The sequence below is a fragment of the Dipteris shenzhenensis genome, chromosome 18 (genome assembly GCF_047967505.1).
Source record: "Dipteris shenzhenensis isolate YYH24624 ecotype China chromosome 18, Dip_SZ_1.0, whole genome shotgun sequence".
Lineage (NCBI taxonomy): Eukaryota > Viridiplantae > Streptophyta > Polypodiopsida > Gleicheniales > Dipteridaceae > Dipteris > Dipteris shenzhenensis.
The window spans coordinates 40722298-40750052 of record NC_141613.1 but is presented as its reverse complement, the minus strand read 5'-3'; the positions used below and the strand labels follow the sequence as shown (position 1 = coordinate 40750052).

The 27755-nt window shown below is 44.5% G+C and overlaps 1 protein-coding gene across 2 annotated transcripts in view; it reads right to left on the bottom strand.

Moving 5' to 3' along the window:
- Nucleotides 1-27755, bottom strand: part of LOC147891230 (coiled-coil protein) — a 192188-nt gene that overhangs the window by 145146 nt on the left and 19287 nt on the right. For both annotated transcript variants that reach the window (XM_087389275.1, XM_087389276.1), the window contains exon 7: nt 12058-12147. In XM_087389275.1, coding sequence (XP_087245401.1) covers nt 12058-12147 — 90 coding nt within the window. The remainder of the gene's footprint in view (nt 1-12057; nt 12148-27755) is intronic.

The window sequence follows — 27755 nt, the reverse complement described above, 5'->3', positions numbered from 1 at the left end:
TCTACACTAAACTCTTGTAACATATTCTCTCTTCAAGAAATTAAATACCTTCGGGGGGGTCTAGCCCGACTTGTTGTCCTGGGCCCTAGCAGTGTGTAGAGAGAGAGAGAGAGAGAGAGCTCTTATGAGTATTTCTGCAGTAAATTCTGAGCATGAGGATCTGTAGAGAGAGAGCTAGCAATTACATTGGTATCAGAGCCTAAGGTCTCATTTTCTTCCAAGGAAGTGACGATCCAAGATTAAAGAGTGCAGGCTTTGGCATAGAACGCCTGACGGAGATACAGACGTGCGCCGACGAACGAATTGAAGCGCTCAAACGACGAACGCTAATCCGGAAGGTGTGAGCTTCACGTGACCTACGAAAGGTGATTTTGGAGATTTTCTAACGGGATTTCCAGGTTCCATCGTCGACTCTGTGAGTGGGCACTAGATGTTGCAGAAGCCAGAAGAGACTAATGCATCAGCGCGACGCGCGATGTCAGTGAGCCAGCCAAGGTTCAACCTTAGGCTTACGTGGATAGGCGCTGACGTAGCCAGGTACCAGTTAGAAGTACACGTGGCAGATGAGCAGCAGGCAGGTGACGTGGTGCTTACACGTGGCACACAGATGACGTGGCAACCACAAGTGCGAGCTGACATGGCAGCCAGCAGGTCCAGCTGACGTGGCAGTGACACATGGCATGCTGACATCGCACAAGCATGTGCAGAGAGCAGACACGTGGCAGCCAGCCTGGCAGGGCAGTGGTTAAGTTAACCTTGGTACAGTTAATCCTGGTTGGTTGACCCGTGGTTAGTGAAACCCTGGTTAAGTTAACTACAGCTAGTTAACTCTAGTTAGTTGAACCAGTATCTAGTTAGTTCAACCTTGGTCCAGTTAATCTGGCCTAACCAGACCAGTTTGGTTGGTGTAACCAGTCCAGTTAGTCTAATTGCAGACTAACCAGACCAGAACCAGTCAGTCTGGTTAGAGTAACCAGCCAGTTACTCCATCTGGTTACTGTCCAAAAAAAAAAAAAAAAAAGAGACTGTTTCTGCCAGCAGTCTTCACCTATCTGAGAGAGTATTTACTGTCAGAAAAGCAGCAAAAACACAGTAAAATCAGAGATTTGCAGAAAAAGAATATGCATGCCTTTGTGCTCAGGAAAAGATGAGTCAGATGCATTCTGAATGCTTTTTGTAATAGCCAGAAAAGAGGCACACAGCTTTAAGTTTATGCCTTGAGCTGACAGCTAGTACTGGCATAGATTGTGAATACAAGACACCTCTTGTTGAGGTAAATTTTCTCTTTGAAAAGCAAAGGCAGTGTGCATCAGTTGCATACACAGTGTGTGTGAGAAACTTGTAGATCTTAGACAAGTTGTAAGAAAATGGCTCAATCACCTATTCAGTGGGATTCACAAGATAGGGATGTACATCCAAGACACATAAGTGTGCAACAAACTCAACAAGAATTTGAGCAGATGGTACGCACTCGTATACAAGAGATGGAAAATCTCAGAAAGGATCCAAGGGCTCACCATTTGTTTCAAGCAGAAGCTATGCCTAATGCAGTATATGACGTGCCAATGCCAGAGGCACACTCTCGTGTACAGCCAGAGAAAGAGTGATCTCATAGGGGACGGTCTCATAGCAGGAAGAGATCGAGGCATCATCACCGATCTCCTAGTCCATCACCGTCTACCTCGAGTTCGACTTCTGTATCTTCTTCTTTATCAGATAAACCATCAAGGAAAAGAAGGAAACACAAGAAGTCTAGGAAGAGAAAGTCTTCCAGAGAGACCAAGGAATTCAAAGAGGGAGGTAAATCTGTCAAGTTTATGACCTACAATGGACAGTATGGTCATACAAACAAATCATTGCAGTTCATCAGGCAGTTTGATGCTGCATTCGGTACAGAAAAGTTTTTAGAATCCTCCAAGTTAAGAATGGCCAGTTTGCACTTGATAGCGACAACTAGTGCATGGTGGAGTGCACAGACCACAGATGGGTCAGCCCCAAAGAAGTGGAAGGACTTCAAGAAAGCCTTCTACCAGCAATTTATGCCTAAACAGTTTAGAGACCATGTTCTTCAAGATTGGGACAGTTTGCATATGGATGCAGGAGATACAGTGGATGTGTACAACCAAAAGTTTTGGGATGCTTATTTGCAGGTTGCACCTTTCAAAAAGATCTCCGAAGGAACCCAAATGAGAAAGTATAGAGCAGGTCTCAGTCCATGAATTCAGGCAGTAGTAAATGCTTTGGGAGCAAAGAACATTCAAGACCTTATGCATTCAGCTTCAGTAGCTAGTCTTGTGCCGTTACAAGATCCATCCACGGTACTATCCTTGCATGCAGGATGTGCCGAAAGAAAGAAAACTGATTTTTCAAAATCAAAAAAGAAAGAGTATCCCAAGGTTGAAAAGAAAGGGTTTCAGCTTTAGAAGCCGAGGGGTACTCAGTTTTCAAAGACTTATAAAGGCAAATCTCCATTCACCCCTGAACAGATAGCTGAATTCCGTAGAGATGGGAAATGCTTCAAGTGCGGCAAAGAGGGGCATGTGGCTGCCCAATGCCCAGAAAAGCCTTCAACTTCGAAGGGAAAAGAGGCAGAGAAGCCACGGGGACCGCAAAAGCCAATGGCAAGAGGAATTCCTGACATACTGGGTCATGTTTCAAACCCAGAAGAACGAGAATTGCTGCTATCATGGGGCAAGGTCAGAGACCAGCAAGCGCTAATTTTATTTGATCCAGGGGCTACTGATAATTTCATATCAGAGGACCTAGCCCTGAGGCTGGGAATAAAGACGGAGGAGTTGGGCAGGGCTTTAGATGCCGATCAGATGTTTTGTGGGAATCCTGTGCCAGTCACTACCTTGATAGGGAAGCTCCGTCTTCATGTACAGAATTATGTGGATTAGGAAGACTTCTTCATTTCTCCACTGAAACATCATGATGCAGTCTTGGGAATGCCTTGGTTTCATCGCAAGGCAGTGAAGTTGACTCTTCCTGAAAGAGTGCTGGAGTTTGTGCATAGGGGGAAAAACCAACGTTTAGCTGCTAGGAATAAAGGGGAGACTATCCCCATTGTATCTGATGTTACATGTGGTAAAGCAATAAAGTCTGTAATTTCCGTGTACATGGTTTTGTAAAAGAAAAAGAGAATGATATGCATGCTGAAATGAATGATGCAGACAAAGATAAGTTTCAGTTTCTTGTAAAGATTGCTTTTCCGATGCTTTGCCAGGGGAGTTACCCCCAGAGAGACCAAAAGATCATCAGATAGAGTTAATGCCTGGTAGTGAGCCACCAAACAGACCACCTTATAGAGTCAGTACGACTCAGAGAGAGGAGATTATGGCTCAGGTACAGGACTTGCTGTCCAAAGGGTTGATTCAGCCCAGCTCGTCTCCTTTTTGTTCCCCTGTACTGCTAGTACAGAAGAAAGATGGTTCATTCCGTATGTGCGTCTATTACCGCGCACTGAACAAAATGACCATCAAGAATAGATTCCCTATTCCGCGCATTGATGATGTGCTGGATCAGTTAAATGGAGCTTCAGTTTTCAGCAGGATAGACTTAAAGAGTGGTTATCACCAAGTGAGGATACAGCCTCAGGATGTGCACAAGACAGCGTTCCGCACTACATTCGGGTTGTATGAATACTTAGTGATGCCTTTTGGGTTGACAAATGCTCCAGCCACATTCAATAGAATGATGGATCGCATCTTCCGAAAGTACAGGCATTTCACGGGTACTTTCTTTGATGATATCCTAGTCTTTCCAAAGACCGAAGAAGAGCACAAGGAACATCTTGCTATAGTTTTTCAAGAGCTGAGAAACCATCAGCTCTATGCAAACAGCAAGAAAAGTGAATTCTTCCTAGAAGAAATCCATTATCTGGGGCATATAATATCCAAGAATGAGATACAGATGGATCCAACAAAGATCCGTGCCATTCAGGAATGGCCAGAGCTGAAAACTGTGCATGAAGTTCGAAGTTTTCTAGGCCTGTGTTCTTACTATAGAAGGTTTATCAGGCATTTTGCTGATATCGCAGCTCCATTACATGACCTTACTAAGAAAAATGCAGCCTTCACATAGGGAATATCACACAAGAACGCATTCAATACACTCAAGGAGAAGTTGACTATAGAGCCTATTCTTGTAGTCCCGGATCTTTATCAACCTTTTGATGTTGATTGCAATGCTTGTGGAGAGTGTGTTGGGGCTGCATTACATCAGAATGGACATGTAGTAGCCTACAAGAGCCGAAGATTGCGTGATGTAGAAAGATATTTGGGAATCTATGAGAAAGAGTTATTGGCTGTAATTCATGCCATCTATACATGGAAGCACTATCTTTTGGGTGCAGATTTTACTGTTAAAACAGATCATCAAAGTCTGAGATACTTTTTGACTCAGACCAAGCTTTCCGAGAAGCATATGAAATGGGCAAACATGCTGTCAATGTATCATTTTCAGATTGTCCATACCCCAAGAATTCGGAACAAAGTGGCAGATGCCTTGTCCCGAAGACCCCAGGTCAATAATGTGACTATTGCTTATCATCAGGACCTAGAAGGCATGAGGGAGCAATACGCTAGTGATGCAGATTTTGGTGAGATTTTACAGCAAATGCAAGAGGGGCAATCCACCAGTCACTATTCCCTGAAAGATGGGTATCTAATGAAAGATGATTGCCTATGCATCACCTAGGAGATGAGGAAAAAGATTTTGGAGGAATGCCATGCACTTCCCTATGCTGGACACAAAGGAATTACAGCAACCACTCTAGCACCAGAGAGGTATTTCTTTTGGCCAGGGATGCGGAAAGATATACATCAGTTTGTTACTGAATGCCTTACGTGTCAAAAAGTGAAGTATGATAGACGGAAGGCACCTGGCCTACTTATGCCTCTTCCCATGCCTCACGCACCATGGGAAAGTATTACAATGGACTTTACTTTTGATTTGCCAAGATTGAAGTCCGGGAATGATGGGATTTGGACTATCATTGATAGATTCAGCAAGCAAGCTCATTTCATTCTGGTTCGCAAAACCATAAAGGTAGATCATATGGCTAAGCTTTTCATGGTACAGATCTTTAAGCATCATGGTATGCCTAAGTCCATTGTTAGTGATCGAGATCCCAGAATGACCAGTCTATTCTGGAGAGCTTTATTTGATAACATGGGGACGAATCTGAATTTTTCTTCTTCTTTCCATCCCTAGACAAATGGTCAAAGTGAAGTAGCAAATCCTACAGCATTGGATATGCTGAAATGCTACGTGGGTGACCAAGGTTCAGACTGAGAAAAGTACCTACCATTGGTAGAGTTTGCTTACAATAATGCACTACACAACTCTACAGGGAAAGCCCCCTTTGAGGTCATTTATGGGAAGGTGATTTTGCCACCTATATTGAGGACCAAAGATGAAATATTTGCAGCTGATCAGTTTGTGAGAGACCTCCAGACAGCTTACAGCCAAGTCCGGATAGCAATCGAAAGGTCTCAAGAGAAACATAAAAGAGCTGCAGATAAGCATAGGAGACAGTTAGATCTCAAGGAAGGGGATTGGGTACTTTTGAAGTTTGGAAAAGCTAGGCTCCGCAAGTTTAAAGGCAAACAGAAAGTGTATGCAAAGTTATCTCCCAGATACTATGGCCCTTTCAGGGTTACAGAAAGAATAAATGAGGTTGCATACAGGTTAGCATTGCCAGAGCATTGGAGGATTCACAATGCATTCCATGTGAGTCTTCTAAAGAAATTCCAGGGGCCAGAGCCTACAGAACCAGTATCAGAGGATCCACCAGAAGTGGATGAGCTGGAGGAGGTCCTTCAGCCAGAGCAAATTGTGTACCATACTGTACGCAAAGGCCCTCAGGGCAAGGAGTTTTAAAGGTATCTTGTAAAATTCAAGAATTATACGGCATTAGATGCCAAGTGGATGGACGAAGACATGTTATCCGATCATCCACAGCTTTTGGATGTTTACAAGGAAGCTTTTCAGTTGAGGTCAACTGAATAGAAGCCGAGGGGATGTCACCACAATGTAAATATCCTAAGTCAAAGTACAGTTGACCTTTTATTTGATCATAATTAAAGAGTTTTATATGTGTCAATTATGGTCAAAGAGTTCTTTTAATGGTCAAAAGATTGACTACGGTCAAAGATACTTGACTCTAGTCAAGTAAACCTGACTTCGGTCGGGGAGACTTGGTTTATTACCAAGAGGGTTAACTGCGGTTAACCAGAGAACCATAGAGCTGACTACGGTCAGAGAGTGTTGACTTCAGTCAACGAGACTTGGCATGCGCCAAGAGGGTTAACCACGGCTAACCAAGATGTGCCAACTTTGGTTGGAGAGACTTGGCTATAATTAAGGCGCCTCGACCCTTGGTCAAAGCTCCTTAATTATGATCAAGAGTGTTGACTCCGGTCAACCAGAGAATAAATATATATTTTTATATTTGTTTAGGTGTGCACATGTATTCAGTGGGGATGCCCACCGTGACTAGAATTAGTCCATTGTGTGTTATTTGCATGCAAAGCGCTAACAATTAATGGGTGCCATGGTGGTGAGCTTTAATTAATTGTTGCAGGTACTAGGAAGAGTTATTTTTCCTAAGCGCTACGGGAGCCTAACAAGCATCTAGGAGGCGGTTCGCGTGACCAAGTGCTTCGAAGACTCCAGAGTGGCCCTTAGTGGCATGTAATAGGACTTAGTCTAGATTTTAGACAAGTGGCATGTTGCCAATTTGAAATGAGCTTGAAGCTCTTGTAATGATTCATTCACGTTTTGGATTTTGTATCAGACAGCTATACGCTGAACTCTTGTAACAGATTCTCTCTTCAAGAAATAAAATACCTTCGGGGGGGTCCAGCCTGACATGTTGTCCTGGGCCCTAGCAGTGTGTAGAGAAAGAGAGAGAGAGAGAGAGCTCTTATGAGTATTTCTGCAGTAAATTCTGAGCGTGAGGATCTGTAGAGAGAGAGCTAGCGATTACAATGTATCTGTTTGACAAGCGGTGTTTCTAGGTTTGCCCAAGTTGTGCACTCAAATACAATATACAGTACTCCTAGGAACTTCATATGACTATAATAAATCCAACATTGACTAGAAACGATAATTTCTGTTCCAAAACTGCTGGTGTCTTCTGTCTTAAACAAAGATCAAAGGCCAAACGCCTTTCTACCCAAAAATGATGCCAGGCTTCACATCCAAAATATCACCTTCCATGCATGCTCATGGAGGTGAAATTTTAATTCTATTGTAAGGGCCCTCCTCAGAAACGCTTGCAACCATTAGGAGACCAAATAGACAGATTGTAACACCCCTTCGTCGTTCCTAATACTAATTACGCCTCTCTCTTGGATTACGTTCTAACTGGTAAATGTTAGATAATCTTTCTCTAATTTGCGAAGCTCTACTTCAAGCGTGGATACAAGTCGCGGGCGATGGTAGACGATTGTTCCTCCCAGCCAATTCTCAGGGACATTGATGCGTCATATTACGTATATATTCTTCGTTATTTTCCATTATCCTTATCCCTGAGACCCTCAATTCCCTAGATAGTTCTCCTTGCCAAATGTCAACATTTTGGCCTCTCCACTTGGTGCACCATTTTACCCCTCTCTTGGGGCACATTAAAATCCACTTGCCCCTTGGCATTATTGCACATTTAGGTGCACCTAGGCCTTAGCACTCAGAACTATCTAGTCAATGCCATTCCGCCCTCACCTAGGACCTTGGCAGTTACTTCTCTTGACCGTATTGCAGCCACTTTCTTCGGATCCATTTCTACCCCCTGTGGAGTAATTATGAACCCTAAATACTCAAGCCTAACCATACACAGTATAGTTTTCTTTTTATTCACATAAAGACTGGCTTTCCTCAAAGTACTGAACACTATCCTTAAGTGTTCACGATGCTCAGTAACACTTTTACTGAATATCAATATATCGTCAATAAAATGTACTACGAACTTTCCGATATACGGACGTAGTAAATCGTTCATAAGCATGACGAAGGTCGCTGGAGCATTGGTAAGTCCGAAGGGCATTACCAAAAACTCATAATGACCAAACCTGCTTCTAAAAGCGGTTTTATGCACATCCTCGCCTCTAATCCGGATCTGATGGTAGCCACACTTAAGATCTATCTTGCTGAAAATCACGGCTCCATGTAATGCATCTAGCAAATCATCAATCCGAGCCATCGAATACCTGTGCTTAACAGTGATATTATTCAATGCTCTGTAATCTATACAGAGGCGAAACGTATCATCCTTTTTCCTCTTTAATATCACTGGCGAAGCAAAAGGTGAGAAACTTGGTTGAATCTGCCCCAACTTGAGGTATTCTTCCAGTTGCCTACGCACCTCCGCTTCTTCAGTAAAACTCATTCTATAGGGAGGTCTATTTACAGGTTCTGCCTCCTGGATCAGTTCAATCTTATGCTGAACCTTTCGCTCTGGAGGTAACCCATAAGGTAGTTCATCCCTAAAACACTCAGAGAACTCCTCTGTTATAAGCTTAGCCAGCTTGGCCATCTCACCACTTTGCGTAACATCAGTGCTAGCCGAAGAATCATTCACCGACTCTACCGATGCTGTGCAGAGGTACAAAAACTCTACTTGAGCCTTTCTGATTTCCATCACGGAAACCAACGGTCCCTGAGGTATATCTTTTTCACCTCGTAAGACATAAAGCACATCATTCATCTTGAATTGATATACGTGCTTTTTCCAATCAATGGCTGGATTCTTCCTAGAATGCCACGCCATTCCCAGGGCTATATCTGCATGAGCAAGCTTGGTCATTTCAAAATCAAGCTTCTCAGCATAGTCCTGAATCCGAAGCTCCAACTGGGTAACCCTTTGGTCCCATACTTCAGTTGAACTTCCATCAGCCATCCTGACTGTATACGCATAGTCAGATGGACTTGTCTTTAGTTTCAGCCTCTTCACGAGCTTGGAGTTAATTACATTGTGAGTTGACGCCGAGTCAAACAACACAATGACATCATGACTGGCCACTTGCCCTTTCATTTTAATTAACTCCGTATCATTAAAGGCCGTATACCCCGTTGCTGCGGGCTTAGATAGGATGTTATCAGGTGCACTCGTGACTAACTTAGCAACAGACACACATAACAAACAAGGTACTAACCTCTGAGAAGGTCCCGCCAGTTGCATCTGCATATGTTTCGCACTGGGACTCTCCTGCATTTCTACGTCGCATTCAGATATTATCATATTAGCCGTGCGACAGTCCTTATTCAGTGGACAATCCTTCCACTGATGTCGCTGAAGGCAGCCGAAGCACAATCCTTCTTTTCTAGCTTTCTCTTTTTGTTCAGGGGTCAACGAGGACTTTGACCAAGCCCGAGCTGCCATTGGAGTTATTTTCCTTTTCACCCCAACGGTGGTACTTGTTTTTACTGGTCCCTCAACCGGCTTCACCTGCTTGGTTTGGCCACTTGGCTGCGAGACACTTGTCTTTGAAACCCATTTCCTCTGAAATCCCCCTTTTCTCGGGTGCTCATACTGAGTCCCTACCTGCACAAATCCACCAGATCTGCCTCTGGCATCCTCATAGTTCAGGGCTACTGCTATAGATTCATCTAGCGTAGTCACATATTTAGCCCGAACTTCCATTTTGATCTTGTCGTTCAGTCCATAGATATAGTCCTTTAACTGAACCGACATAGGGAGAGGGTCTGTTATCTTCATGACACATTCCCTGAATTTGTCAGTGTACTCTGCCACTGACAAGCTCCTCTGACGAAGATTTCTATAAGCATCCCAAGCTCGGGATTCTTCATCAAGTGGAGGGAAAATGCCCACCGATCTATCCGAGGTCATGCTATCTCGGCTAGAGCATAACATTCAGGTGGGAGAAAGTGTTTCTTGAACTCAGCTTTAAACCCTTCCCAGGTGGTTGGAGCAACTTGATCCTTCTGTTGCTTTATCCACCATCTGTCCGCTGCCTCAATAAACAGGTGTGTGGCCTCGCGGATTTTCTTTAGATCGGATCTAATCTCACAAATGGCGAAGGCTTCTTCCCACTTGTGTAACCAAACCTCGATCACATCAGAGCTGCGCTCGGTCATCCGACCAACGTACTTCTCCGGTCTATAATTAGCGATATTAGGCACTTTGACCCTTGCGCGCTCTAAGGAATGTATACTGGGCTCTGGCTCTGCTGGAGCTTTGCCCTTATCAATCCTAGACGGTCTAGCCGACAAGGCTTGCACCATCTCCCTAATCTCATTTTGACCAGCATTCACTTGAAGTTGCTGGTTCATAATCTGCTGTAAAGCATCCTCTAATATCAAAATCCTACCAATCAAAGTAGGTGCTGCCTGATGTGACATCTGTTGTGTAGACTGTACTCTAGACTCACTAGGATTCACTCTTGAATTCTGTCCTTCTGCTTCCATAGGTTCACAGTGGAAGATGAGGGGTTTTTTTTTTTTTTTTTTTTCTTCCTTTGTTGGGGTTTTTTTTTTTTTTTTTTTAAATGATGGATTTCCCCCTTTTTTTTAAAATACAGAAAAGATAAACGACAATCCCTGCTGTATAGAACGAATTAACTGCAACTCAGAATTTTTTTTTTCGAAAGAGGAAAAAAATGCTTCCTGGATTCTCCACGCGATCCGAATTCGTGCGCTCCTGACTTTCGCGGTTATGATCTCCTCCAACAAAAGCCAAACATTGTTAAAGGATAAGGAGCTCGTGGAGGAAAGGCCGAGAACGCCGACTGAGGCTTCGCTTGGTCACTAGAATTGCGAGGTCCAGAGGTAAGGATGGAAGGCCATCTGCGTAGAAGACGAGGTCTTCTGCAATTTGAGCGACACATTCCCTATCTCAAGTCCAAAAAAAAAACCAGTTGCCAACACTGCGTCACATCTGACTCTCTCCTGGCGCAGATCACTAGCTTCATCGATCGTGAAATCGATTCTTCTTCCAAGCCACCGCGCAACGCCTCACGGTGATCAGCAATTAACCCACACCGGTCGTCTACTGTCCGTCCACGCACAGCCTTCCGTCAGCTTTCCGTAAAATCCTAGGTGAGGTTGAGCCCGTCGAACTCTTCCTTGCCTCGGCTCTGATACCAAAATGTAACACCCCTTCGTCGTTCCTAATACTAATTACGCCTCTCTCTTGGATTACGTTCTAACTGGTAAATGTTAGATAATCTTTCTCTAATTTGCGAAGCTCTACTTCAAGGGTGGATACAAGTCGCGGGCGATGGCAGACGATTGTTCCTCCCAGCCAATTCTCAGGGACATTGATGCGTCATATTACGTATATATTCTTCGTTATTTTCCATTATCCTTATCCCTGAGACCCTCAATTCCCTAGATAGTTCTCCTTGCCAAATGTCAACATTTTGGCCTCTCCACTTGGTGCACCATTTTACCCCTCTCTTGGGGCACCTTGCCCCTTGGCATTATTGCACATTTAGGTGCACCTAGGCCTTAGCACTCAGAACTATCTAGTCAATGCCATTCCGCCCTCACCTAGGACCTTGGCAGTTACTTCTCTTGACCATTTCAATTACGCACATTAACTATTACAAAAGTTGGTCATCTAAGAGAAAATGCCCACCGATCTATCCGAGGTCATGCTATCTCGGCTAGAGCATAATATTGATGAAAAGATTATTACACATGATATGATGCCCACTAATGACAGAAATCGCTGAAGCCTGAAACTTGTTGTACACAGGTCTAATCAGTACATGGAATATACGAAATTAATCCCAAACTAAAGACCTGAAAAAGAACTGTGAATAAACAAGAAGCAGTTCTATTTACTCGAGAATTCATTTATGGATTTGAAACCACATTTCCAACTTTACTTTGTTAGTAGCTCTGCAGCTATTTAGCTACATCTTTACAAAATTTTACGAAGGCACCGTGTATGACCACCATCTCTAAAATTGATTCAAGACTGTTGAAAATGACAACAATTTTTCACATTCAGATCACAAAATCAAGGACATTTCCCAACACTATATAACACCAACATGACATATATCATCAGCCAAGCGTATCGCAACATACCAGTAAAACTTGTTTTTTCCTCACATTGGATGTCACAACAAGATCCTGTGAAACTTCATGCATAGCAGAAGATAGATGCCTTCTGCCATTCTGTTGCAATACAGCAAAATAAAAATTACGAAACCACAACTATAATGTCCTGTGCACAGAAAATTTTCTCAGAAAATTGGAAGCAATGGCACGCTCGTAAAATGAAGGTATTAAATTGTTTTTGCTGGCAGGCAATGAGAAATAAGCCTTTTTTATAAGACATACATGTGAAATGCCCACATTTGCTTTCCCTATCAGACAGTACACGCAAAATGACACAGTAAGGTCCAGGTTGCAAACATTAAAACATGTGTAAAGTCCACAACTCCCTTTTGCACTAAAGCTTCTTGACCACATATGAACATCACCTTTCCAGCTGAAACCAGCCTCAACAGCGTCATAGAGAGTGGTAGGATCCACTTAATTACAGCATACACAGTAAATTGACAAGTAAATATGCACCACAGAACAAATCACAGGGGAGCTAGAGCGCTCCTACTCAAAAACAAGGACACTGATTGGCCCCAAACGTTGGCGCCCCTTGCGGTATTTATTTAACATTCATTTGAAGCCAAGCTGTTGATTACAAAGGTCTCTAGGAAGCTGCACCATAGCCAAACCAACGCCTGCAAACTCCCCGTCCAGGCCACCCTGTAATTTCCTGCTCAACTTCAAACGGTGAATGGCATCCAATCACTAGACAATCCTGTATCCTCAGCCAACCAAAGCATGCAACAGAACCCCAACAGCATCCACTGTCTGAGCCACACTTGCAATAGCACAACCAAGTGCCCAACCAAAAACAAGGACACCGATTGGCCCCAAACGTTGGCGCCCCTTGCGGTATTTATTTAACATTCATTTGAAGCCAAGCTGTTGATTACAAAGGTCTCTAGGAAGCTGCACCATAGGCAAACCAACGCCTGCAGACTCCCCGTCCAGGCCACCCTGTAATTTCCTGCTCAACTTCAAACGGTGAACGGCATCCAATCACTAGACAATCCTGTATCCTCAGCCAACCAAAGCATGCAACAGAGACCCCAACAGCATCCACTGTTTGAGCCACACTTGCAATAGCACAACCAAGTGCCCAACCAGCCAAACACGGCTGAACAACTGCAAGACAAAGCCCTCAACAACTGAACTCTGGTGCAATCAATCGACAAAGCTCTTCCAAACGGGTTGCCTCAATCTATAGCCTCACTGGTCATTGCCCAATTGCATAAAACAACCTTTCTTCGCGATGAGGAAAGAAACCCAAATGTAATAACCAGCCAGAAAACAATCAGGGAACGGCAAAAGTAGGCAAAGACAAGCCTTCTTCTACCTAGTATCCACAGAAGAAAGGTCACTTGGGCTGGAAAACCTAGACCCTGTAGAGAAAAGCTGATTCCATCCTAGCACAGTCCTAAGAGCAGCTTAGAAGCGAACACCCACACCTGGAAAGTTACCAAAATCGGCAGCAACACCCGGAAGTCTCCAGAAAACAGATCGCAATCTTCCTTGCACAGCCTGGACAGCCTGATAGCAAATCATAATTTTCTTGGGATGGACTGGACAGCCTAGAAACACCTAGAAACAGATCGCAATTTCCTGTAGTAGCCTGGAAACACCTGGAAACGAATCGCAGTTTCCTGACGCAGCCTGGAAACACTTGGAAACAGACCCAGAACAGGACGCAATCACTTGGCACAACCCGGAGAACCTAGAAGTGAAATCACAATCTGCAAAGGACACCTTGGTTGAAATCGCAATCTGCAACAGGCTCCTGGATCAGGTGCGATTTTCAATTTTGTTCTAGTAGCACCTGGTAGGTTCTAGCAGCTCACAATTGATGACCTGACTCCCTCTAGAACTGATTTGGCCTTTTGAGTCCAAAAGAAGGCTCTCCCCCTCTTTTTCGAGCCCTATGCTAAAAATAGCAATTTTTAATTGCAGCACTCTTTTGGCCCCTTGCTGCACACTTTGGCCCTAGGAATTAATTGCCTAGTAACTGGGCGCACATTCACTACTTCCAAGGGCCCACTTGGGGAATTTTAATTCCCCAAGTCTCGCCCCATGGCCGGACCTTCGTGTCCTGGAGGCTCAAGACAGTCACGCGCAAATTATGGGAGTCGCGAATCAAAAGTCCCATAACTTCACGTCCTCGTGACAGACCCCCCTCTTGAAAGAAGGCAAACGTCCTCGATTGCCTGCAAAAGAAAACCAAGTGGAAACACTACAATGTTTGTTTGGCAAAAGACAAGCAAACACTCCACATGCATGCATATATGCATACATAAACAATATGCTCCCCACGATGTCCGATCCACCTCACGTATGGCCATCCCTAAGGACCCACTGCCAGTGGTACATCATGAGTATATGTAAACACTTATGCATGCACATAGATACTCAGACTGTACTTCCCAAGGATTCTTCATGCATGCTTTACCCACCTATGGCCATCTCTTCAGAGCCACACTAGTGGTACATCATGAACATCCGTACCTGAGATATCAAATCCAAATCTGAGTGGACAGCCAACCATGCCGCCAACGGATCACCAACAATGCATATACGATTTGTAGAGCTGTAGATAACAAACACGTATAGCATTGCAAACCAAGCAACCAGTACACCCAATGTGACTAGTACACCACGTACATCGCGGCCAACGATGCACGACAGACCACTTCCAGGAATTGCGCATCTGGAACCAAGGTCTAGGGGAATCCATTCTCTTTTTGTCAAAACCACATGACAAAAAAGAGCATTCCCATCTTGTCAATTCCTCATGACAAGAATAACATGCATATTTTATTGAAACCTCATGGCAAAAATAGCATTCTTATTTTTGTCGAAACCTGATGACAAAAATAGCAATCTCATTTTGTCGAAACCTCATGACAAAAGAGCATCCAAAAGTAGCAGGGAAAAAACCATCCTGCAAACCGTTTAACATACATCATCCACAATCCGATACCAAAAAGAGTGGTAGACTTTACCATACAAAATTCTTTTTGCAAGTACCTGTATATCGCGCTATACAAAACCAGCCGTAAACAACCCGCTGTGGAATTAGAAACTCTTGTCCTTCAGAACATTCGTGTCACTAGCCGGCTCCTTCCTCTTACGGTTGGGACAAATCTCTAGACCGATGTCCCTCTTCTTTGCATATAAAACATTTGCCAGCTTCATATAAAGCACATCGTTCCTCTGGAGACAAACAATTACATTCAGCCTTTTTCTCTATTTTGGAAAATCGGAACCCAGATCTCTTATCGGTGTCATCTTTCTTAGATTCCTGCTTGTGTCCACCTTTGAACCCAGAAGTCCTCCCCTACATCAAAGCATATGCCGTGCTAGCATTCTCGATAAGTTGAGACATATTGGAGACTTTAGTCTTCGTGCAGTAGTCTCTCAACTCCTTAGGCAGCCCGCAACAATATTTCTCAACCTGCTCAGTGAAAGGAACAAGCCGGTAGGAGCTAATGGGCAACAAAGCTGCCCAAAACTTGCTGCTAGTTGTGGTAAGCTACGAGGTTGAAAACACATGTTTGAAACCTACCCATGTGTTTGGTGCGGTGTTTTGCATGAGCATAGTGGTCCACCACTGAAGTGCATTCACCTTTAGAAAACTTGCAGCCCGGCGTATTTTGGATGACTCTGTAAAATTGCCTCCTGTGTAGGCTGCATCAAACTGCTGCAAAAAGGTCAAAGCCTTAAGTTTATCCTACACCCCACTAAATGTCTCAAATTTCACGGCTGCACCTGCCTCTTTAAAGTCCTTCAACTTCCCTTGAGGTGCCAAATTGTCATAAACAGGTGCCTAGGCAAAAGGGACAGCAGGACTCACCCTATCTCCCACACTACCAGCATTGGGAAAAGCTGTATTATTCAGACCAGCACCCATATTTTGCATATTTCCCAAAGCAAGGCTACCTACTGCTGCATTAGGCATACTTGTTTGCATCCTTGGGGCTGCTCCAACATTTGCATACATCATATTCTAACTGTTTGACTAGCACGCATACCCAAAAATTGGGCTTGTGGGCTGACCATAGCCTAAAACACTGAACCACCACCAAACTAACTTGGCTGCATCGAATTTGCCAAAACTCCTTGCTGTCCGGAAACCATGGACTGAAAATTATTACCTTGAGTCAGCCCCGGAATCGCATTAGACTACTGCTGAGCATAGGCGATTTGAGAGGGCTGACCCTGAAAGCTGACATGTGGTCTCTTGTTAGCTTCAACATCCCTATCCCCATCATCAGGCTTCCTTTTCTTCGGCTGCACATCAGAATTCATCATCTTCTGGAAGCGAGGATCCTGTGTGAACTGCGTGAAAGCACTCATGAAACTCTGCATCAGTGCCTTGAATAGTTCCACATCCTCCTTATCCATCCTGCAACATGCTGAGTCTCCTCTCCTACACCTTGGTCACCACCAAGAGACTAAGACATCTGCTCTTCCTCCTCCTTAGTAAGGCTCACAGATCTCTCCCTATGTGACATATTTACTGAATAGTATGTTGTCTTCTTCACCTAGTCTGCTGGACTTGCACCAAGCCAACCACAGGCTCCTCTCTAGAAGAAGTTAGGTGGGTCCCAGCAACGGAACCACTAAAACCAACCTCAACAACGTTGTAAAGGGTGGTAGAATCCACTTAATTACAGCATACACAATAAATTAACAAGTAAATATGCACCACAGAACAAATCATAGGGGAGCTAGAGTACTCCTACTTAGAAACAAGGACACCGATTGGCCCCAAACGTTGGCGCCCCTTGCGGTATTTATTTAACATTGATTTGAAGCCAAGCGGCTGATTACAAAGGTCTCTCGGAAGCTGCACCATAGGCAAACCAACGCCTGCAGACTCCCCGTCCAGGACACCCTCTAATTCTCTGCTCAACTTTCAAACGGTGAATGGCATCCAATCACTAGACAATCCTGTATCCTCAGCCAACCAAAGCATGCAACAAAGACCCCAACAGCATCCACTGTCTGAGCCACACCTGCAATAGCACAACCAAGTGCCCAACCAGCCAAACACGGCTGAACAACTGCAAGACAAAGCCCTCAACAGCTGAACTCTGGTGCAATCAATTGACAAAGCTCTTTCAAACGGGTTGCCTCAATCTATAGCCTCACTGGCCACTCCCCAATTGCATAAATCAACCTTTCTTCGCGAGGAAAGAAACCCAAACGCAATAACCACCCAGTAACCAATCAAGGAACGGCAAAAGCAGGCAAAGACAAGCCTTCTTCTACCCAGTATCCATAGAAGAAACCCTGGGCTGGAAAACCCTAGATCCTACAAAGAAAAGCTGATTCCGCCCTGGCACAATTCGAAGAGCAACTTAGAAGCAAACACCCACGCCTAGAAAGTTACCAAAATCAGCAACAACACCCGGAAGTCTCATGAAAACAGATTGCAATTTTCCCTCCACAGCTTGGACAGCCTGATAGCAAATCGCAATTTTCCTGGGATAGCCTAGACCTCCTGGAAACACCTAGAAACAGATCGCAGTTTCCTGTAGCAGCCTGGAAACACTTGGAAACAAATCGCACTTTCCTGTAGCAGCCTGGAAACACCTGGAAATAGACCCAGAACTGGACACAGTCACCTGGCACAGCCCGGAGGACCTGGAATTGAAATTGCAATCTGCAAAGGACACCCTGGCTGAAATCGCAATCTGCAACAGGCTCCTAGATCAGGTGCGATTTTCGATTTTGCTCTAGCAGCACCTGGCAGGCTCTGGCAGCTCACAACTGATGACCTAACTCCCTCTAAAACTGATTTGGCTTTCTGAATCCAAAAGAAGGGCTCTCCCCCTCTTTTTAGAATCATGTGCTAAAAATAGCAATTTTTAATTGCACCACTCTTTTGGCCCCCTGCTGCACACTTTGGCCCTAGGAATTAATTGCCTAATAACTCAGCACACACTCACTATTTCCAAGGGCCCACTTGGGGAATTTTAATTCCCCAAGTCCCGCCCTATGGCCGGACCCTCGCGCCCCAGAGGCTCAAGGCAATCATGCGCAAATTACGGGAGTCGCAAATCAAACGTCCCATAATTTCACTTCCTCGTGACCCCAGCTGTACCCTACAGTTAGTTAAATGTATATATAATATCTTCTACCTTCTCCTCTGCACAAACTTAATCTAAGTCACAGTTAACATTATCTTCTCCAGAAATCTAGCTATAGCATGTCTCCTTAGCATTAGGGTGCAAGTCAATAAACCACAAGTTTTTACTAAAGGTTGTATAGGACTTTCTAGCATATATTAGGGAAAATCCGTAAAGTGAACCCTTATGAAAGTGGCTTTTGTCAAAAGTGAATTGGCCAAATTTCATTAAGATTCATGACCTAGAGATATCAACCATTATGGTAAGTAGCTTGGTGGCCAAGCTCTACAGAACCATTTTAGAGCAAAAAAACAGTAAAAATTTGCATGAGAAACTGGGATAAGGGCTCCATCTCAAGCTGGTTTCAACGGTTGACCGGTGACGATACAATCTGTGATAGAAGGAGCTAAGAGTAAGAACAAGGCATAATATCTCAGTTTTGTAGACTTCAAGAAAGCATTTGACACTTGACACTATATCCCACAAGAAACTATGGGAAAGAATAGAGAAACTGAAAATATCCCAAGAATTGAGAGAAGCCACATTCAAGTTGTATTATCTCAATTGGCAAGGCCGTTAGTAGACCGATCAAACTCAGTAAAAGTTAACCATAAGAGGTCATATAAGGCCTTCAGTAGACTGATCAAACTCGAAGGAAAAGCAATGACATAGGGGTCAAATAAGAATGTCCGCTCTCACCAAATCTTTATTGATGCATTAGAAGAATGGATGAAATCTCACAATGGAGAGGAAATGCAATTGCTGCTTATGGCCTACTTCTACTGTTATATGAAGACGATGTCGTACTCTCTGAAAAAGATAAAAGTAGCCTACAAAGACACTTGGATATTATGAGCACTCAAGAATGCAGGTGGACACTGCAAAGACAAAATCATGATCATTGGGACACGAGACCAGCATATATATTTTACTTTTGAAGGAAAGAAATGGAGATGGTTTCATCACACAAATATTTGGGTCTAGAGTTTGCTCTGCAATTGTAAATGGAATGCATGCATGGAGAAAAGAACTATGGGTGGCTTGACGGCTTAATACAGCTTCCAAATTAATGCAGAAGGTCGAACTTGTGGAGCTGGGAGATGACCAAATTCTTGTACACAATGCTGGATCAAACAGTTGTTCTCTATGGATGCCAAGCTTGGGCACCTCGACTCTCTAGGGAATACTGGAAAAAAAATAGAGGCAATACAAAAAAGGTTTCGCACGAGAGTTGGGAATCAACATACAAATCACTTACAAGTTACCCAATCATGCTAGCAGAGGCAAGGATGATAGCTGTGGAAGGGGAAGCACTATGTGCACACTCACTACCTTAACACCTGTGGATGCAACAAACGACAATAATGGCTGGTACAAAGATGGAACTAATTGGCTGGAGTTTTGGAAATTGGAGGGCAAATGTCATCATAGGTCTTCCTCACGAAGAGGACTCGGGAGAACTGGTAACAAAGAAAATGTTGGATAAGCTATGGCATGAACCAGGAGAGAAAATGGAATTTTACAGGAAATAGATCAATCCTATGCTGAAATATGGGAAAGAGAAGATTACCTTAAAAAAGATATCTCAGTCTTCAACAGACGGTAATATGCAAAATGAGGAGCAGCTACATGATCTAGAAGTGGAAAGCAGCACATGGAAAAAACCAAAGACAAAACATGCAAGATGTGCCCAATAGGTGAAATAGAAAGTGAAGCACACACTCCTCCATTGTCGAGACATCAAGGAGAAACACAGTATTGATGTCATTTCATTCAACAAGCTACAATACCTCTTTGCTAAACCAGCCAAACATATTTGAAGGAGGTTTTGGAGCACCAACACAAGATCTTGGCCATGGCACACAAGCTAGCCAAACAAGTACTAGTCTCATAGAGAGTCCTAGAAAATCTAACAGCTATTCTGAGAGCTGTTATCAGCATTACTTGTGGATTATTGGATCTGTCCCATACATCCCATTGGGTCTCCAATAGTCTCATGGACCCTTTGGCCTTCCCAAGACTTTTAATGAACTTTCTTTCTTTCTTTCTAGGAGGCACTTATTAAGCAACTAGCAATCCCCAATTTCTGGGGCAAACATAACAGTCTGCAGGCCAGCCAAAAGGTCAGCCAGCAGGGCCAAACTAGTGGCCAGAAAGGCCAGATCTGGCCGACCAGAACTGGCCAGAACTGGCCGACCAGCTGGCCGACCTGCTGGCAGGTCCACCGACCAGCTGGCCGACCAGCTAGGTCAGGCCTATAAAGGCACTAGATCCCCACACTCTAAAATGACAGGACAAGACCTGCAGCTGCTCCTCATCTCCGCCATTCTTTGCTGCAGCCCCGCCTGCTCCATCTACCTCTCCTCTTCAGATCTGCCTTCTCTCTGCCTCTCCTTCCTGCCTCTTGGCTGCTCCATCTTCTCCTCCAGATCTGCCCCATCCTGCTCCAGATCTGCTCCTCTGCTCCTTCTGCTCCAGATCTGCTCCTTTTCTTCATCATGTTGCTATTCCAGATAGCTTGAAGGTTCCTTCCTCAGAGCATGCTGGTTTTCAGCCATTTCCTAGGGCAGCTCTAGCCCTTCATCTTCTTCGTCATCATCGAGCTACACAGAGGACTGCGTTTCGCTCCCTCTGCTGCTATCTTTTCTACTGTTTCTCTACATGGAATCATCTTTCTGATTCACCTCAGCCACGGTCCTTGAGACACACCGGCTTGAGGTTCTTGTATTCAGTTTTTCATATTACCGACAGGCACTATGTTTTCTGAGTTCGGTTCTTCACTTGTGTCTAAGTATTGTCTATTTTTTGATCGCTCCACTGCAAACCCTATCGTTTCTCTATATGGTATCAGAGCCATGGTGATCTAAAGACCCCAGATCTCTGGTGATCTAAAGATCCTGCTTCTTCAAGGAGGCCATAGGTACGGGGAGCATCACTCCTAAAAACATATCAGTTTCCTCTTCATTCCGCTGCGCACTAAGGGAGAGAACTCCATCTTCTACTCCCATCCCTCCCTCCCTTTCAGAACTCCATCTTCTACTCCCATCCCTCCCTCCCTTTCTTACCTCCATCTTCTACACCCATCCCTCCCTCCTTTTTCGGTTTCAGGCTTGACACTCCCCATTCCTTCGAACAAGGAGGGCATGATCCTTCTCCTCTACCAGATCTCCATCGGCATCGACTTCCAAGATCTACAAGTTCTCCCTAGGCGGAACCCTTTTTTTGTTCAAATGTGTCTTGATGACTGTTGTTTCGATTCTTCTACACTTATGGAGGCGGGGATAGACTCTTCTCTCCCGAGGTCCAAGATCGGGCACACACTGGCTCACTATTCAGCTACGACCTCTTCCTTTGGCGGAATCCTACCATCTCTAGATTATTAGTGCTGCTACGACATATTTGCTTTTCCCTCCACCTTTCGGCGTTGAGAGGGGGTGGCTTATTCTCTCAAGCTTCACAGTGTTCTTAGTTCTATATGGTATCATACGTGTAACTCAGGCACTTGAGGAAGTGAACAATTCCCTTGCAAGGGCACTCCTCTTGTGACCTTCTCTGCATTTTTTGCATTTCATCTCTAGGGCATTTTGTAGGGATAGCCACCACCGTCGACATCCCTACACGAAGCTCCAAGCACACAATGTCTGCCCCTCCAAATTGGCAATTGAGAGGGGGTATTAAGCAACTAGCAATCCCCAATTTATGGGGCAAACATAACAGTCTGCAGGCCAGCCAAAAGGTCAGCCAGTAGGGCCAAACTAGTGGCCAGAAAGGCTAGAACTGGCCAGAACTGGCCGACCTGCTGGCAGGCCCACCGACCAGCTAGGTCAGGCCTATAAAGGCACTAGACCCCCACACTCTAAAATGACAGGACAGGACCTGCAGCTGCTCCTCATCTCCGCCATTCTTTGCTGCAGCCCCGCCTGCTCCATCTACCTCTCCTCTTCAGATCTGCCTTCTCTCTGCCTCTCCTTCCTGCCTCCTGGCTGCTCCATCTTCTCCTCCACATCTGCCCCATCCTGCTCCAGATCTGCTCCTTCTGCTCCAGCTCTGCTCCTTTTCTTCATCATGTTGCTATTCCAGATAGCCTGAAGGTTCCTTCCTTAGAGCATGCTGGTTTTCAGCCATTTCCTAGGGCAGCTCTAGCCCTTCATCTTCTTCGTCATCATCGAGCTACACGGAGGACTGCGTTTCACTCCCTCTGCTGCTATCTTTTCTACTGTTTCTCTACATGGAATCATCTTTCTGATTCACCTCAGCCACGGTCCTTGAGACACACCGGCTTGAGGTTCTTGTATTCAGTTTTTCATATTACCGATAGGCACTATGTTTTCTGAGTTCCGTTCTTCACTTGTGTCTGAGTATTGTCTATTTTTTTATCGCTCCACTGCAAACCCTATCATTTCTCTATAGCACTTTGCATTCAAACGTCCCGTGTGGGGTACGAGGACACCGCCATTGCTTATTAGGAGCAGATTTGGACCACTCTCAGCTTTCTTGACCCATCCCAATCAGCGACGCATGGTGACCACACAGAGGTCAACTTGTTCGAGCGCAGAGGCAAGACCAGAAGGGCCCATTGGAGCCCAATCAGAGGACTATGACGAATTTCTTCCATGTGGGAAACCCTGACTAGAAACCACAGGGGACACGATGCAGTCAATATCCAAAGAGCACAACACAACAAACTCATCATGGTGTTGACCCAGACATGAGAACCGCAAATATCTCATCAATTCTCTCTTACTTGGGGATTTCTCAAACGTATTAGCTTTCATTTCCACAATGCTCACTATTAGCTGTATCTAATCTCACCAACAGGTCAGTCCTTTACAAATTATTTGTCTCTAAAAGACTCGAAAACATTGTAGTTGAGCTATCCAATTTGTTTTGGTCACTGAGATCACATCCTGAAGCAGAGACACCTAAAACAATTTGATGACGTTCAACGATCCAAAAGTTTGCTTCCTTACTAGGCAGATGCATTATTGAACTTTGTTGCCAAGATTCAGGCCACCAAGATTCAGACCCTCCTTGATACAGGGCCTTCTCCGCTACAGCTTCCTTAAGAGTTCAATCTCTCAGAAGAAGGGGCATAATTCCTTCGCATATGCTAGAGGGGTGCTTCACAAAGATCACAGGCTCAAAGGACCACTCAAAAATCTCAAACGTATAGGTATATAAAAGTGCTCAGATAGTCATATGAGTGTGTGAATAATTTTAAACCAAAGTGGCAGCATAGAAGACACATTTCCTTAAAGGAGACTTGTTGTTAGCACATCAGCAGAGGGCAATCAAAGACTAGAGACAATGGACTTAACCTGTGCCTTCATAGGTATAGAGCAATGGGAATTTTTTGCCTCAGTCAGGTGACTGCAGACCAATCTTCAGGAACGTTATAGTAGCAGCCCTCTAAAGAGACATCTAGAAAGACTTCTGGAATTTTCTGGTACAACATACACATTTCTGAAAACTTACGAAACATGACAAGGCGACTGGACTTTTGTCAGGTTGACCATACTTGCATAGGCAAATCCTTGAGAGGAAAACAATTTGGTTTATTAAAAGCAAAGTGACAAAAAGTAGTCTTTTGTAACCTTTCAGAGACTGTTAATATTATTAATTGTCTCTTTTTAAACTATCCTATAAATTAGAGCTATCACCAGGACGTGAAATTCTGTACCTTGGGGTAATTTACGGTGAATACCATGGCCTTTTGATAAATTAAATGCTTAAAGGGGTTAAAAATCCCTTTTGCTGATTGGGCTTGGAGGCCAAGTTTGGATGAGGTGACTTGTAGGACAAGCAAAGGCAGCTTTTCCAACTAGATGACTTAAGGGCCAAGCAATGGGCCACCTAGCTTCTCCAGGGCAAGTACATATCCAAGGCACATCGTTTTTGGAGTCAATTGGCTGTTTGCAGCTTCCCAAAGCCCAGCTTGCTGATTTGCACCTTGCTAGAGCCCTGTTAGGGCTTCAACACTAGTTGCCTAGCTATCTTGAAGCTGCTCGAGGCCTGCTAGAGCTCTCAGACAGATCGCCTAGTTGATTTTCATCTTCCTGGAACTGTCCCAATTGATTTCCTCCAACTCAGGGCTTCCAGGAGACCTTCAAATCAGTCGCTTATCAGCAAGAGGGCTTCTTGTGAAAAACGCCTATCTTTCAGAGCTGCTAGAAGAAAAAACCTTGCTGGGTGTTTGTCTGCCAGAAAGTGTTCTTGCTGTCTTTCATCCTCCTGAGAATGCCTCTTCCAAGGTGCCTGAAAGCTGCCCAGAGAGAAAACCACCCTGCTGTAATCTCTCTCCAGAGTGCCAGGGACAGCTAGGGTTTGGCGGTATTGCTGGTCTTTACCTTACTAGGACTCTTTTAGAGCTGCCAAGACAGATTTGGTTGGTTTCTAAGCTGCCAGGACTCTTTTAGAGGTGCCAGGACAGATTTGATTGGTTTTTATCCGGCGGGTGATGATGGAGTCTGTGTTACAGTCATACGACTTGGCAGATTTCATCTTGATAGGTGTTGCTCAACCACATTCCCTGGCAAAGGACCTTAGCATCCTGGAGCAGAAGGAGGCCGAGACTGTCTCTCAAATCTGGGACCGTGTCAATGCCAAGGTAAGATCATTTATATTTCTTAATTGTACTCCTCAGGTGATTAAGCATGTGAAGCACATGATAGTGACCAAAAGTATATGGGAGCATTTGGCGTCCATGTATAACCGAATGAAGAGGGTTTCACTGGAGATCCAGATGAAGTTGTTGGATCCCAAGAAGTCTTCATCGATGCGGGACCACATCAATAAGTTATAAGAACTTCAGCAGTAGATCCTCCAGGCAAGGAAGCAGATTTCATCAGAGGACATGCCCATTACTTTACTATCCCAATTATCCGCTCAATATGGGCCTTCTATTCATCCTTGATCACCAGTGGTAGGGTGAATGAGTTGACTTGGGAGGAATTGGTCCCCATGGTGCTTGACTAGGAGGAGCGCTTCATCGATCATACCTATGACAGTCAGCCTCGGGCCTTGACAATTGATCACAAAGCCAGAAAGCAATTGACAGCTGAGGGACGAGAAGCTCTCAAGGCATCCTGTACGTGTAACCGATGTAGCCAGAAAGGTCATTATTGGCGTCAGTGTACCCAAAGGAACGTTGAGGGGTCCAGTAACCAAACAGTCAATAGTCTTACTGCTGCGACCACATATACTCCAGCCTTTTAGTAGGACTTGGCAGGCGCTACCAGCAGGCTTTCCAGATCCAGATGGAGGATTGCTTGTTTGTTTGTGGCAGCAAGACCTGCCGATCAGGTGCACCGAGCAGGGAGTCATTTATCGAGGCAGGCTTTCAGATAGGCCCTTGAGCCACGAGGAGTTGTTCCTGCCAGGTGGCAGTATGTTACCAATTTGTATTTTTTTTTGGACGTTATGACCTGGTAGATCCAGAGATGGTCTCCTAGTGTTCTGTTGCAGCTTTTGTCTGATGCTGCTAGAGATCCGGATGGGTCAGTAGATTGCTAGTGCAGGAACCCAGACACAATTGTGTTAGAAACATGGTGAAAGGAGAGAGAGAGAGAGAGAGAGTTAGGGTGTGAGAAAATAATGCTCGAATGAAGACATGAAGAAGGCTTTCATTCATTATATATACCTAGATGAATCCAGGAACATTCCCAAACTCATCCTCTAAAAACACAACATGGTGCAGTTTCAATCTCATGATAGTCACTCACAAGGTTGAAAACCATAAACTCCATCATGCATAGCAGGGACTAGCTACTATGACATCCCCACTGACGTCATCAGCGCCCAACAGTGGGTGTAGACCATCAAGTATGACAAGACAAGTGAAGTACAAGCCTTATGTAGGCTTTCATTCATTCATCAAGTATGACAAGACAAGTGAAGTACAAGCCTTATGTAGGCTACTCACTCACACACTAGCACCTAGTGTATATGGGATAAGTCCCATGATGACATGTGACACTCACACAAGACTCACACACATAGACTAGTACTAGATCACCTAGTACTACACACCAACACTTCACACCAACACATTCTTTGACTATGATATCTCCAACACCCCCCTTCAAAAAAGCAAAGAGTGTGAGACCCAACACGCAAGAGTAGACCAATCCCCCCTCCACCGTAATACTCAAAGAGCAAGCCCAACTATCCAACACCTCCCGTGTGATAGTGACTTCTCAGTCAGCTTGTGACCGGCAAGGACAAACCATCACTCGTCATCCCCCCTTACTTTGAACTGGGTGGTCAATACCATCAACCAAAGTAAAAGACAATACATTCATTTTTTTGGGGACAACCCAAGGCAGAGGACCTCTTAGTGACTCCAAAGACATTCAATTTAGAGGGACAACTCAAGGCTGAGAGCCTTTATTTGACTCAACACAAACACACATAGCACAGGGGCCTAGAAAGCCCAATCCTGGTCAAATGGATCCTCGTTTTCAAGAGAGAGGCCATGAACCTCTGCTGTAGCTGCATGTATCTCCTCCGGGGGCTCTTCAGGTTCAACTTCATCTTTAGCCAGAAGATTGGCATGATGCGTCTTGTTCCTGTGCTTTCTTCTTGAAGCAATGGGCTTCAATGTGTCCTATCATCTTGCAAAACCTGCAAATGATGTTCTTGTTGGTCTTCCATTTGCTTGTGGAAGCAAATACATGATCAACAGGAGAGGCAAGAACGGCTTCCTTATTGCGACGATCCTTCTCAATGAGGAGGGCCACCATATCATCAAGCGTGGTAATGGCAAGACGAAGGATCTCAAGAGTGTGCTCAAAGCGAGAAATGCCATGCATACTCTTCATAAGGACGGCCATCTTATCTTCATCATCAAGGGCACTCTTCAAACTTGAGAGTTGTTGAACGAGAGATTGAGACCGAGCTAGATGATCACTCAACTCATCACTCTCTTCCATTTTCAGATCATAAAATTTGAGCTTTAAAAAGACTTTAGAGTTGGTGATTTTATTAAAAGAAGGTCTCAAGGCGACTCCAAATCTGCTTAGCTGTTGACTTGAAATCCACATGATGGATGAGAGAGTTAGCTAAGCAAAGACCAATGAGGGCAATGGCCTTAGAATTCTGTTGCTTCCAAATCTTTTGGTGTTGTTGATCAAGTAGCTCAACCTGGTCATCCTCAACAACATCCCAAACTCCTTCACACATAAGCAGCAATTGTATCTTGGTTTGCCATGTTAGAAAACCTTCCCCCTTAACTTTGCAACAAGGATAGAACTTGAAGACAAAGAAGTCATGATTGAAGAGAACTGCGTGAAGGCAGGCAGCAGCCTCGAAATGAAGTAGGACAGCTCCAAAAATACTTCGAACTGCAACAGCAGCCTTCAAAATAACCAAGTTGGTTGGAATATGGGCCAAACAGCAACAAAGAAACTCCAAAATAGTGAGGCGGCCGCAGCAGATGCTCCAGAATGTAGTGAAACTCTCACATGTGAGAGGCTGCAACAAATGGATGATAACATCTCCAAAATGCAAAACCGGCTGTCCAAAGTACACCGAGGTGCTGCAGCAGGTCTT